Genomic DNA, 14705 nt, shown 5'->3' on the forward strand with positions numbered 1-14705 from the left:
ATAATTCTTATAATGAAGTCAGGAGATTTGTAGTCATGCAAGTTTTAATAAAGAAGAAGGTAAGGACATTATTGAAACTCACTATTATTAGACTATTATTGTTGTCTATTTGGATGAAAAATAATGCTCAGACTGAAGGAAGACTATAGATCTGCTTTGTTCTTTTAATGCTTAAACACTATAAAGTCTCTTGGTAGATTTTAGTCATGAATGACTCAAAATGATTCACTGACTCACTCATAGCACATAAGATGCTCATTTGTCGCCACCTAGTGACATTTCCAGGAGGGGTCACTGAACTAATCAGTTAATTAAATTGAACAAACTTGTGAAACAGAAGCAACCCTCATCAAAATACTCTTTATTTTGCAGCTAATTCTGCACAATTGTAAACTTGAATAAACTTGAATCACTAAAATAGATGGAATTGGTGTTTTTAGCTTATTCTTTAAAAAGAATATCCCCAGCAAATGGGGATTTGGACCAGTTCATGGACCAGTGAATGTCTTACCTATTTCACCCCTCATGAGTTTGCATCTCTGTAATTTGTTGTGGCATTGCAAGAACAAATCTACAAATTAGAAAAGAAGCAATTTTTTCTTCATTACCCATTTAGCGCTCTTGCCACCTGTGACCTCACACAGCATAGTCTACCTATGTGACTTGTTTTATTTTTGCATAGCCGAATTTCAAACATTACAAGTAAATACGCTACTAAGACGGACAGAAAATATGGACAAGTTCTTGAAAAGGAAAAATACTGACGATGGTTAACCTATGTGGGATAGTGGTGTGCCGTAGAATTTTTTTGTCCTAAAAAGTGAAAGCAGAAAACAGGTTGGGAAACACCGCTATAAAGCCACTTGTCAACAAACCAAAACTCTTTGTTTCATCCTCACATGACAGTTTTGGCTCAATGCAAACAGAACTTGATTCACTCCATCAGTGAATTCACTTCTAAATTCACCTGTGAGTCCTGCAGATGTGTGTTTGATGAGGTTACACACTGAATCTCCAACATCAGTCGACTGATGAATCCACATAGAAATGAGTGGAAAACTATCTTAAGAAGAAGAAAATTAAACACTTATTTGAACTACAATAAACTTTAGACATAAACACTTAGTTTCAGTTTTTAATTTGTATTGAATTGTGTTGAATTAATGGAAATGTTTGTTTGATTTTACTTTCAGTGCTGATGTCTAACAGCTACTCTGAACATACTCCAGGTAATGCATAATTCATAAATACATTGTTAATTTCCCTTTATTTTTTCTTGACTTATTTGAAGTGTATTGAAATAGAAGTATTATTTATAATATTTGTGACGGAGACGGAGCTCCGTGAAGGGTGGGGAAGTGTCCGAGGAGTGGCCCAGGCATGAGCTGGGTCCGTCCGCCGCACACGGACAGGTGAGAGAATGAAACCGGCGCGACCTCTTGCCCGTCGGCCGCGACGTGTGCTGTTCCCCCCCGGCGACACATCTAATTCGTCCGAACCCTCCCAGCTCTGGTCCTGGCTGTGCTGGTGTGTGCATACATGGAGATTTGAAGCTGGCTCCCTAAGAAGAGGTGCGCTCTAGTGATCGGTCATTCGCGAAAGAGTCGGCTCGCATTTCAGAAGAGCCGAATCTATTTATAAAAATATTTAAAAAAAAAATTAAGATATGAATAATCAAAAGATTTAAATGATAGAATTAACGAATTCAAAGAAGGAAAAAAGAAATAAATAATATAGTCCTAAATACTCAAGCGCACACACATTCATTCAGACTAACAGTCTCACCTGTTGTTCCTGTCAATCAGACACTCAGTGTCAACCAATGAAACAAAGATGCGTGAGGGAGGGCGGAGCCAACTTATGTTGTTCAGATTGTATTCGTTTTGAATGGTTAGATTTATATGCACTTTGTTTATATACATTAAAAAATTATACTTTAAATGCAAATCAATGCATTTTTAAGAGTCGTTTGTGAGCCAAAAGAGCCGGAATGCCCATCATTAGTGCGCTCTGCGATTTAAAGACAGCGGTGATGAAGCATTATTCACATCAGGTGTGCTTCATCCACCACTGTCAGAACAAGGCTTATTAATTATGCACCTCTTCTCACTCTCCTGCCCAACTCAAGTCCTGAGCCTGGCTGAAGAACGGCCCGAAGAGGGCGACGATGACGAGAGTGAGGGGCGGATCATTCCCCCACAGACTCTAAAACCTCCTCAGTGCAAAACATTCACACAAACTCTCTCTCACACACACACACATACACACATTCATAAATGAAGGGTTAAGATGATAATACACTCACAATGCAGAACACATACACACACACACACACACAACCAGGACATCAATAAGTGGAGCTCTACATCCATCTTTTGGTCATTGTTTGCATTACAAGTCATCTGTTGTTTTCCAGCTGATGAAAGCAATCTGACACACACACACACACACACACACACACACACACACACACACACACTCTCACACACACACACACACACATTTGCTATTTTAATTTTTTACTATAGAAATCTTGAAATTGCAATTGTTTTGAAAATATTTACTCTGATTCTTCTGTTGTATTTCAGTTCATTTCTGTTCCTTGATGTTCATTTTCTTTACATTATTATGCATTTACTTTGAGTTATTACATTTTTATGTTTCAAATAATTTATTGGTAGAAAAAAAAGTTTATTCTGAGTCTTCTCTTTGTAACACCATGATCAGGTTTGATGACAAGCATAATGGCATAAACTGCAAAAACTGACACTTCAAATCAGTTTTAAAATGCTAATTTATGATAAATAATAGTTTGATAATGTCTATATATATATATATCCAAATGCATATCTTGTGATAAAATATAAAATTAGGTTACAAAAAACCATCAGACTACACAGTATGTGTCTACAGTCATCTACTGACTGTTACTGGCATGACATGGTTTTCAAGTCATGTTATTTATATTTTGTTCACCAGTTTAAAAGATCACAGTCCACTATTTTGTTAATAGTTTTATACATACTGTAGGTCATTCTTTGGTTGATTTCTGTCTACATTTGACTTTCTTCTGGACAGTGATAGAGTTTAATGTGTTTGTTTGTTTCTAAGGTTCTGTTGTGAAGGCAGATTCAGAGACAGGAGGAGGATCTAATTCACAAGGTGAGTTCACATAATTAGAAACTCTAATTATAAATACAAAGATATTTTCTATTATTCTGTAGTCCACTATTTTATCACACATGCAAGGTAACAATGTCAATGAGAACATTATTTGATCATACACACATTACTCATGATTCTTTGATTATTCTGTGTCTGTATTGAGTTCACTGAAGCTTGTTGAATAAACTCAGAGTTTAAGAATAAGTTTCAGGTTGACAAAAACCAGATACAGTCAGCCAAACTGGTTTAGATCAGGATCAGTGATCTCAAGACGCTCTCTACAAATGTTCTCAGAGATTGATCCTGAGTTCATGATTAACTCTGAAGCTTGTGCACATGAATGAGTGACGTTTGCCACAAACAGCCAATGGGTGAAGCTTGGAGAGTGTCGGCGCGATTTACATCTCAAAATTCAGTGTGATTTATGTCTCCATTATGAAAATCTGAAGAATATATTTATAGAGCAAGAAGAAACACCGCTGCTGCAGTGAAAGAAAAATAAAATGAATATAATGAGTAATTGAATTTATATAGACTCACAGTGAGAACATACAGGCTAATTAATGTTAAAAGCATAAAAATCCATATTTCCATTCAGGTGAAGAAACTTGTCACACAATAAATGCTTTAAAGTGATTACTTGACCAGACTCAATCCTGCTTAGCTTCAGTGGACATCTGGTCTTGAGGTAATCCACAGTGCAGATCTTGATCAATTTGCTTAGCTCACTATCGCCCTCTTCATGTTTCAGGAGACTTGTGTTGAAAAGGTGTAGCACATGTCTGACATATGACAGTATCAACTTTATTGGACAAGTGTGCTTATGCATACAAGGAATTTGACTCAGTAGATTCTAGAACTTACATATATCACTCAAAACAAAAGAGAAAGGCAACAAAAAGAAAAACAAAAGAAATAAATAGGAATAATAAATAAAATACTGGAGGTAAGTATTTATGAACAATAAAGTATGTCACAACTATACAGAGTGTTGTTATGGCTGTATAATTTATAACCAGTATACAGCAGTTGTATAATTTATTACCAGTATACAGCAGATGTATAATTTATTACCAGTATACAGCAGATGTATAATTTATTACCAGTATACAGCAGATGTATAATTTATTACCAGTATACAGCAGATGTTTATGTATTTACAATTATACATTTATTTTGCACATCTGATTTAACAAGAGGTAGTGCACATCAGAGATATGTAAGTGAGAGAATATAGTCTGTCTTCCTGTCTGTCTGTAATACAAAATTGAAAAATATCTTTAAAATCTTTTTCATTTTTTAAATTATTGTATTAATTATTTAAAGAGGCAGATCACCTGTGTTTAATAGGGATGTGTGTGATTAAATGACTACATGTTTTACCGTTGCTGCACCTGCAAGTCGACTCAGAAAATACAATTTGGTTAAAGTATTTTGGTAAAATCACCAGTGAAATGTGTGAAAACAGTTGTATATTTAGATTTGTGCATTATCAAATGCTGCTTCACTTGAACACATCCCTGGTATCTTCGATTATATGTCTGCAGTGAAAGTTTATGGAAATATCTGTGAATTTCAGTAGCAGCAGCTGTACTGTATTACTGATGTTTCTCTATTTAGCCTTAACATTTCAAACAGATTTTCTTATGGTCATTAGGCATACTACTGTAAGTGGTTCTTACTGTAAACAATCGTTTTGCTGAGCATGATAGGCCTGGCATCAAATGTATTTATTTATTTATTTTTTTAAATCAATTCCTTAAACATTGCACTCACCAATGGCCAGATTAAGTCGGTGACCAAAGCGTTGCATCCTCAGCCACTTCTTCAGTTCCACCACTTTGACAACTTTGCTCCCATTGTTGGTTGTTATAGCAACCAGTCCCTTTTCAACAAGCTCCCAGTTTGTAAGGGCATCCTGCAGGGCTTCAGCTATATGCTCTCTGGTGTGATCTTTGGGAAAATAGCTGGTTTGGAGACACACATTTCATCTCCCAGTTTTCAGTGAAATGTACTGTCAAACTCATATATGGTTTGCATGTCCTGTTTGACCACATATCAGTTGTCAGTGCTTAACTAATTACTTTTGTGAGCCTGTCGGTAAGGTTCTGTCCAGTGCTGGTCCTACCCCTACCCCATTTGGCACCCTAGGCGAGACCCTCCACCCATGGCCGTGTTCACAATGGCATACTATCCATACTACTCTAACTGTTTTTTTTTTTTTTTGCCAACACAGGTATAACAGAGACAGTAAGAGTAGTGTGGTAGTATGGCATTTAGTACACGGTCTATTTGTTCCGTGGGGGGCACCACAACACGTCATCAGAACACACAGGGTGCATTTTGTTCGACACAGATTGAACACATACTTATTGGCTCAGTAGATCGGCGCCCCTGAAGTGATGCCGCCCCAGGCGCTCGCCTATGTTGCCTAATGGGTTGACCGGCCCTGGTTCTGTTTGACCTCAGTGTACGTTTTTGGCAGTGCTTCTCTTGCAAAATAGTTGCGACTGGGCTACTGGTATCTTGGGTCACTGTTTTTTTAGCTGCTTTTTAAAGCATTCTTGTTCCACTGTTGCATCAGGGACCATATATTTAGCGATGTGTTATGCCGCTACCTTAGTTATATCATGTCACTTGGCACTTTGCTTTTCATAAGGCACATCACGGGTAAATGAAGCTTGCAAAACGATTTGTTTCGGGGCAGAAGACTTTATGTTCTGCGAATGGTTCGTGGCCATGGTTGCAGCAGCAGCACAGAGTTTAACACACTCTTCGTACTGAGGTTTATGGCGCTGTTGAAAATGGTGGAAGAGATTTGAAGAGCTTCCCCTTTTGGATGCAACCTGTTTATAACATTCTCTACAGATGACATGGTTTTGCTGCTCATCTGATCTTTTAAAACCGAACCATCTCCAAATAATTGAACCACTTTTTTTTTTACAAACCAGGTGTTTTTCAGCAGTGTGGACCAGTGCTGTCTCCCTCCATGTTGCAGTAGCAAGTGGTGTGGGGCAGGGTTTGTGCGCAGATGCTGGGGTGGGGTGGGGGTAAGGAACATGGAAAAAACTTACATTTCTATAGCACTTTTCTGACACTACACTCAAAGCATTTACACAGTGAACAGGAGACTCTCCTCAACCACCACCAGTGTGCAGCATCCACCTGGATGATGCGACAGCAGCCATAGTGTACCAGTACACTCACTACACACCAGCTATTAGTGGAGAGGAGAGAACAGAGTTATAGAGCCAATTAATGGATGGGGATTATTAGGAGGCCATGATTGAGAAGTGCCAATGGGGGGAATTTGGCAAGGACACCAGGGTTACAACTCTACTCTTTATGAGAAGTGCCCTGGGATTTTGAATGACCATATAGAGTCAGGACCTCATCTCTGTCCCCATCACTATATTTGGGTATTGGGACCCACACAGACTACAGGGTGAGCACCCCCTGCTGGCCTCCCTAATACCTCTTCCAGCAGCAACCTTAGTTTTCCCCAAGAGGTCACCCAACCAGGTACTGACCAGCCTCAACCCTGCTTAGCTTCAGTGGGCAGCCGCTCTTGAGTTACAGGGTGATATGGCTGCTGGCCAACAATAAACTATATTGATATGAACAGTATTGTCTCATCCTATATCTCGTTTCAAAATATATCGATATACCTTAAAAAGTCGATTTACCACCCAACCCTAGTTCAGTATCTGTATATGATCTGTAACCCAGATAAAACATGCTCCGAGCAGGTTAGCCTTTGGCGTAAGTTGCTATGGCGATAAACACCCATAAAAGTGGACCTGCCTTCTTGAGACCTTAAAAAACAGAGTTCGCTCAAACTAAACTCAAACTTACATGGGTAGCCACAGAAACCGGCTTCCTGCAACAGGCCATTTTGTTTGTTTGTTCGGTTGGTTGATCGCTCGCTTGGTCGGTCAGTTGCTCAGGTTCCACTGAGACTCAGATTCAGACACAAAATGAAACACATAAAAAACAGGTGCTCCTGGTGACAGTGGTGGTCAGATTTTTCTGAGGAGGCAAATATATAAATTAGCATAGAAGGATCAAACCGATAAAATATTACAGTGGGTCTAAATATAAAATATTATGATACAGGGCTCGACAATAAGGACTGCCTGATGGCCTGGGGCCAGTGTGAGAGAGATTTGGGCCAGTTGCTAGAACTGCCACTTGCCCGATCAGGCCATTGCTGCATTTATAACAAGAGTGCAAGCAGACAACAAGCGAGAGAGCACAAAAATTACACGGAGCAAACAAAGTCTTCTAATCGAGCACTCGGAGACATGCAAGCTTGACAATATTAAGCTCACAATGATGTGTGAGTGCATGATTTACCGGACGCGGTGTGGCACTCAATAGTGTGCAGACACTGAGCGTGCTCTTATAGAACTGTCCTTGATCTTTTCCAAGTGACTTAGCAGCAGCAATTACCAATGAGTAGAAAATAAAAAAATAAAAAAAACATTAATTTTTGAACTTTTTTTTAAAGCCATGATGGTAATTTAACAGCTAATTTTTGTGTTGGGGCCAGTGAAAATTTTGGCAGGGCAAGTAAAAATCTGAAGCACTGGCCCGACTGGACCAGTTGAAATATCTGTAGCGTTGAGCCCTGTGATATGTTTTTATTTTTTGCAGATGATGTCCTCTTCCTGATATCTTAAAATAGTCTTGATAACTACAGATGTGTTATACTCTTTCTGATCATCGACTCAACACTTGTAAATACAACAAACAAATGGAATAAATTACACAGCACCAGATACAGACTACGATCAATGCAAACATTTATAAATTAATGGAGGGCCCCATTCCATGTACAGTAACATCTACTCACCTAATAGTTTATTGTATGTGTAAATTAACTCCATCCTCCACTGCTTCATTGTGTCAAATATATGTACAGTTGTGCTCAAACTTTACATACCCTGGCAGAAATTGTGATATTTTGAAAATATGACTGATCATGCAAAAAAAACTGTATTTTATTTAAGGATAGTGATCATATGAATCATATCATCACATAGTTGTTTGGCTCCTTTTTAAATCATAATGATAACAGAAATCACCCAAATGGCCCTGATCAAAAGTTTACATACCCTTGAATGTTTGGCCTTGTTACAGACATACAAGCTGTCATACACAGGTTTAAATGGCAATTAAAGTTTAATTTCCCACACCTGTGACTTTTTAAATTGCAATTAATGTCTGTGTATAAATAGTCAATGAGTTTGTTAGCTCTCACGTGGATGCACTGAGCAGGCTAGATACTGAGCCATGGGGAGCAGAAAAGAAATGTCAAAAGACCTGCGTAACAAGGTAATGGAACTTTATAAAGATGGAAAGGATATAAAAAGATATCCAAAGCCTTGAAAATGCCAGTCAGTACTGTTCAATCACTTATTAAGAAGTGGAAAATTCAGGGATCTCTTGATACCAAGCCAAGGTCAGGTAGACCAAGAAAGATTTCAGCCACAACTGCCAGAAGAATTGTTCGGGATACAAAGAAATACCCACAGGTAACCTCAGGAGAAATACAGGCTGCTCTGGAAAAAGACGGTGTGGTTGTTTCAAGGAGCATAATACGACGATACTTGAACAAAAATAAGCTGCATGGTCGAGTTGCCAGAAAGAAGCCTTTACTGCACCAATGCCACAAAAAAGCCCGGTTACAATATGCCCGACAACACCTTGACACGCCTCACAGCTTCTGGCACACTGTAATTTGGAGTGATGAGACCAAAATAGAGCTTTATGGTCACAACCATAAGCGCTATGTTTGGAGAGGGGTCAACAAGGCCTATAGTGAAAAGAATACCATCCCCACTGTGAAGCATGGTGGTGGCTCACTGATGTTTTGGGGTGTGTGAGCTCTAAAGGCACGGGGAATCTTGTGAAAATTGATGACATGAAAGATAAATAAATATAAAAACATATTTTTGCATTAAAGGCTTTTGAGTTGTGTATGTTAAATTGATTAAAACAACTTTCATTTAGAATACAGTTTTGCAGAGAAATTGTATTTTTTCTTTTTCTTTTTTTTAAATTTTTTTAATCTTTGTGCAGTTTAAAGTGCACATTCATTTCTTTGGAAGAAAAACTTGTAAATGAGGGGAAAAACTGAGTTGCACCTTTAAGATCATGTCATTGAAGTCACTCATGAGATTGATATATTGTATCAAACATTCACCTGACACACAGCGGAGTAGAACGATAGTTTATTCATGTTCATTCTATAGACAGGGTCATCAGACCCAGCAAAAAATTAAAGCCCAAATTCTGCTTAAAATCAGACGAAAGAAGTTTAAAAATGATGCTTACATCAGTGCCTAAAAATTGGTGTGTTGGTGCTTTATGGCAAAATTAAAAATAGTTTCCATTGCTCCATTAATTGTTTTGAAAAAATTGAACATAAAGACATCAATCACATGTGATTTTATTCAAGGTTTAGTTCAGCCAAAATATACAATTCAGTCATTGTTTACTCACCCCATTGTTGTTATAACCCCATATGACTTTCTGTCTTTTTCTGAACACAAAGGGAGAAATTGTGAATAAATGTTGTGTTCAGTGATGTCACACAGTGGTAGTTTATGGTGTGCACCTCTTCAAGCTTCAAAAGGATGCATCAGTATAATTGCATCTATTCTCCGATGACAAACTCATTAGACATATTTAGTCAGTTCGGTTCTTTGGTTTGTGTTCAGCTGTGTTGTGTTCAGTTGTTAGTATCGCTGTGGCAGAGTTTTCGCTTGAACACCCCATGACGTGAGAGGTTGCGTGAACTGTTGGTCTAGTGCAGTCTCACGAACACACACAGGAGAGCAACAGTCGGTCAACAGTTTCTATAAATAATACATTCGATTTCAGTTTGTTTCTCACCAAAGCTCACCGTATGATTTCAGAACAATCACGAGTCTCATAGAATAATTTATTAGACTTCTGAATTATATTTTTGCATCCTTCTGAAGCTTGAAGAGGTGGTCACCATAAACGGCCATTGTATGATATCTTTGAGCACATTTTTTTTTCTTCTTTGTGTTAAGACAAAGACAGAAAGTCATATGGGGTTATAACAATACAGAGGTGAGTAAACAATGACTGAATATTCAACTATCCCTTTAATTTATTTAAGTTATCTGTTAATCCTATTTGAAATGTTTTAATAAATTTAAATGTTCCACAGTGATGGAAATCAAGCCTTTCTTAATGTACAGTTTTTAAAATATGTAATTGAATGTGTTCTTATGCAGAGAGACCAAAACCTGTAGTGCGTGTAAATCCAGATCATCATGTGTTCAGAGGAGAGACTGTCACTCTCACATGTGACATACAGAGAGAAACACACACTGAGTGGAGATACAGCTGGTTTAAAGATGGTTTAGTCAATCCAGTCAGCACTGAGAGAGTGTACAGAATCACATCTGACAAATCTCACAGTGGTAAATACAGATGTAGAGGAGAGAGGAAACAAGACTCACAGAGATCAAACATCAGTGATGCTGTTACACTGACTGTATCAGGTGAAGAAAAAGTAACGAAAAAGAAAAAGAAACACTTGAAAAAAAAAACATGTCTAGAAATTGACTGTATTACAGATTACAGAAAGTGTGTCTACAGAATTTACAGAGAGAATATTCCAGGTTCAATACAAGTTAATCTCAAAAAATTATTTTGACTCAACCCTCCTTTTCATTAAGAAGAGCTAAAATCGAGGTTACAGTGAGACACTTACAATGGAAGTCAATGGGTCCTAATAACCAAGTATAGTGATGGGGACACTATACTGTAAAAAAAAAAAAAAGAAAAAAAAAGTCCTTCAGATGAGACGTTAAAGGCAGAAATGTGAATCTTATAATTTTATAAAAGCACTTACATTAATTATTCTTTTAAAATTCATCCATTATTTAAGATGTAAATTAGTTTACATCATCAGTTTTACAGTCATTTTAAGGTTATTAGGTTTGTTGACATTACATCGTCATGGCAAGGAAGTTGTAAAATTGGCTATAACTTTACACTGAAAAGGTTATTAAGTGATTTTATCACACTAAAATCATGTTTACATGGATATTGTTTATGTCGTGTGTCTATACTTTTGAAACTGTGAGTATTTTAACATTTACAGATTGACCCCCATTTACTTCCATTGTAAGTGTCTCACTGTCATCTTGAGTTTTGCTTTTCATAAAGAAAAGGAGGGACCATTCATAATTATTTTTAGTGGTAATCAATATTATTCCACAAATGCTGTTGATTGATCTTAACTTGTATTAAACCCAGAATATTCCTTTAAGTTATAAATCACAATCCAATCTGGCACTGGAACTGCAGTCATATTCCACTGAGTCTGATACACTCATGTTCAATAATGTCTTGAACACCATGACTGAGCTGCTGGTTTTACTCCTCTGATCAATGTGTTTTGTACATACTGACATAAAGTCTCTTGTGTTGTTATCATCATCTGCAGCAGTGACTCGAAGCAATATAGAAATACGGTTCAATAGATTCTTGTGTGCTGAAACATCCATGTTTTTTGATACACAAAGAAACCACTGCATAGTATTTGTTTTTTCTTCATGTTTTTCATATTAAAATAGAGTTTGAGTGTGAGACATCGGATGTTTTACCTCCTGTCTCAGTCATGATTATATCTGACCTGTTACAGTGGAGTCGAGCGACAGATATTAAACATGTTTTAGAGTTAATGAGATGAGTGTCAATGATTGATTGATGAAACTGAGACATGATCTCAACATTACTGTCATATGAGTAAATGTGATGGAATATATGTAACATAGTACTGACCACCATATGTCAACTGGAACACTGATCCTAATTAAAGAATCGATTTCATTTGACTGTGAAACACTTTGTACACATGAACTTAAATCATAAACTCACATGTGTGTGTGTGTGTGTGTGTGTGTGTGTGTCATAACTCTGGATGCAACATGTGTGTTGTGTAAAGTGAGAGTTGTGTGTTTGTTTCTGGTTCTTACAGAGATTCCTAAACCTGTTCTGACTGTAAATCCTAAAACATCACAGATATTCAGAGGAGAGACTGTCACTCTCACATGTGACGTACAGGGGACAGAAGTGACAGACTGGACATACGGATGGCGGTGTGATGGTGTTTATGTTCAACACTCTTATGAGAAAGAGTTCAAGATTACTGCAACATACAGCAGATACAGCCATAAATGCAAGTGTTACGCTATCAGCACATCTAGACAATTCACCTCTTCCTGGAGTAATGAAGTGTCATTTACTGTCATCGGTGAGTGATCATCTGTTATATTATAATCATATGCATCAGTCAGCAGATACACAGTTTTCCTGAGCAACTACTGGGCGACACCATGATGATTATAATTGCCTGTTTTGTGTTTCTGGTCTCGAGACACAATGTAAAAACTACCGAAACGAGCGATTCAGACGGAGAACAACAAACATTTAAGTGTTATTTGGAGTAAAAATTACTTTCAGGCTCAACTTGTGAAGTTGTTGTCTGTCATAACAACTCAAATTAGTGAATGATATCAACATAACAAACCTCGGACCATCGCTTCATGACATCTACATACTCAGATGAAGCACTGTCAAAAAAACAAACAACAAACGGTCATCTCGACTCTGTTAACTATCGGCACTTTAAAGTCACATGTTTTTGAAAATGTTTACAAATGTAATACTTTAAACATCACATTACCCGTTAAGAATATACACTCTAAAATATGCTGGGTCAAAAACTATGGGATCAAAATCCCGTCAAATGTATTGCGGTCAAGGAATCCAAAAATAATAAGTGCAGATAAAAAAATAATACGAGCAAAAATAAATAAAAAGCGCAGATAAAAATAATTAACACAGATCAAAAAATAATAAGCCTGAATCAAAATATATAAACACATTTAAAATATGCTGCAAAAAATATATATATAAATAAATAAAACAACAGAAAAATTAAACCAAAACGTTCATGAAAATATGACAAGAAAAATAACACCACTATATTATTATTAATGCTCCATCAATGTTTCTGAAAAATAAACTGTGAAAAGGAATATGATTGTTTCAAATAATATAGTCATAGTCAATATTTGAGCTGCATGAAGCTGAAGAGTGAATGAACACCGGTCCGTGAACTGAAGCGCTTTGGTCATGGGTTATTTAACTCAACCAAACTCATCCTATATGAGATTAATCATATATCATATATATTGATTACAATTTTTAATCGAAAGAATTACATGACAGTATTCAAATTAATCGCATTAATTGTAGGCATTAAATGCTGAGAAAACTCCCCCCAAATAAAGAATTCAAACACATTGTATTATTGTTGCAGACAGAAGCATTAAGTAGACACCACTAAAAGTGTCTTTATAAGTCAATATTGTGTGTTTTAATACTATATCACCAATCATAATCCTATCACTGGCCTACAGCAGCAATCCATTCTGAGCATCTTGTATTCTGTCTGGGAATTGTTTTTTCAGCTACATAATTAAAGGCCGGTTCACATACAGAAGATGATATTGTTTTTAATTGTATTTCTGAGTAAACATGCACTAGACAGATGTTTTTGACCATTGCACCGCTGCTTTATTCAGCGTCTCGCGCATGAGCGCTGTGTTTGACACCATGTCAAGTTAAAAATAGCGCATCTTTTTGAAACTCGTCTCTTACATTTTCTGTTCCATCCTGTGGGCGTCTATGTTCTTGTGTGTTCAGTTTGCCTGCAGTGGAGCTGCACTGACTGTTACTTACTTCAATTGATCCGATGGAAAATAATTTATATATCCTGTAAAATATTATAAATTAATACATATCTTCAAATGTAGGAATTAACTCAAGATTTCGCTCTGTCAGTTTCACATATTCATCCATCTGTAAGAAAATAAATACCAGTTAAAGGCATCTTAACATTATGGCCACATTTTAATTATATCCCAATTAAAGAGAATTTGACATCACATGAAGCAAACTAGCCTTAATTTATCTGTGATTAGGCATTTCTGGCTATGTATAACATGTTGTCAGGTCTAATGTACTAAATGAGGTAAAAAGCCTCATAGCTCTATAATAATCGTGTAATGAGGGTCGATGAATAACATTTGCAATTAAATGTAAAACTTAACGCAGTTAAAACTAGTTAGAAGCAGAGCGGGAAATTTCAATACAAAAAACCAAGCAACTTTCAGACAAAATACTACATAGCACAGTTAGCTATATTTAGATGTGTTGTTAAATGTACAGTTAAACAGAACGATAGTTAGCCAGAAAAAGGGCGGGAAACTTATTGAAGTAACTTTCTGACAGAAAATGATCAAGTTAGAAAGAGATTCTTCACCCTATCACATTTTAGGTAGCAAAATATCCAATATAGTATATCATTTATAATGAAATAAGCGAAGTTAATGGATACAAAAGCCATTTTAAAAATCGATTTCGCATCCAGACTCCAACTTTGAACATAGAAGCAGCAGCTCGGTTATCATTCAGTTGTGGAGTAA

General features: G+C 36.8%; 3 protein-coding genes across 10 annotated transcripts in view; 1 reads left to right on the forward strand and 2 right to left on the reverse strand.

Moving 5' to 3' along the window:
* Positions 1 to 14705, reverse strand: part of LOC127440265 (uncharacterized) — a 204410-nt gene that overhangs the window by 160276 nt on the left and 29429 nt on the right.
* The window catches only part of LOC127447811 (uncharacterized), a 160884-nt gene that overhangs the window by 73592 nt on the left and 72587 nt on the right, over positions 1 to 14705 (reverse strand). The gene's annotated exons all lie outside the window — the stretch shown is intronic.
* Positions 1 to 14705, forward strand: part of LOC127447627 (Fc receptor-like protein 5) — a 61369-nt gene that overhangs the window by 20872 nt on the left and 25792 nt on the right. For 7 of the 8 annotated variants that reach the window (XM_051709570.1, XM_051709597.1, XM_051709578.1 and 4 more), the window contains one exon: positions 12191 to 12466. In XM_051709570.1, coding sequence (XP_051565530.1) covers positions 12191 to 12466 — 276 coding nt within the window. Of the gene's footprint in view, positions 1 to 1193; positions 1230 to 3111; positions 3163 to 12190; positions 12467 to 14705 lie in introns of all 8 variants that reach the window. The other variant, XM_051709614.1, reaches the window with a different exon arrangement.

Source organism: Myxocyprinus asiaticus, chromosome 1 (assembly GCF_019703515.2).
Source record: "Myxocyprinus asiaticus isolate MX2 ecotype Aquarium Trade chromosome 1, UBuf_Myxa_2, whole genome shotgun sequence".
NCBI lineage: Eukaryota > Metazoa > Chordata > Actinopteri > Cypriniformes > Catostomidae > Myxocyprinus > Myxocyprinus asiaticus.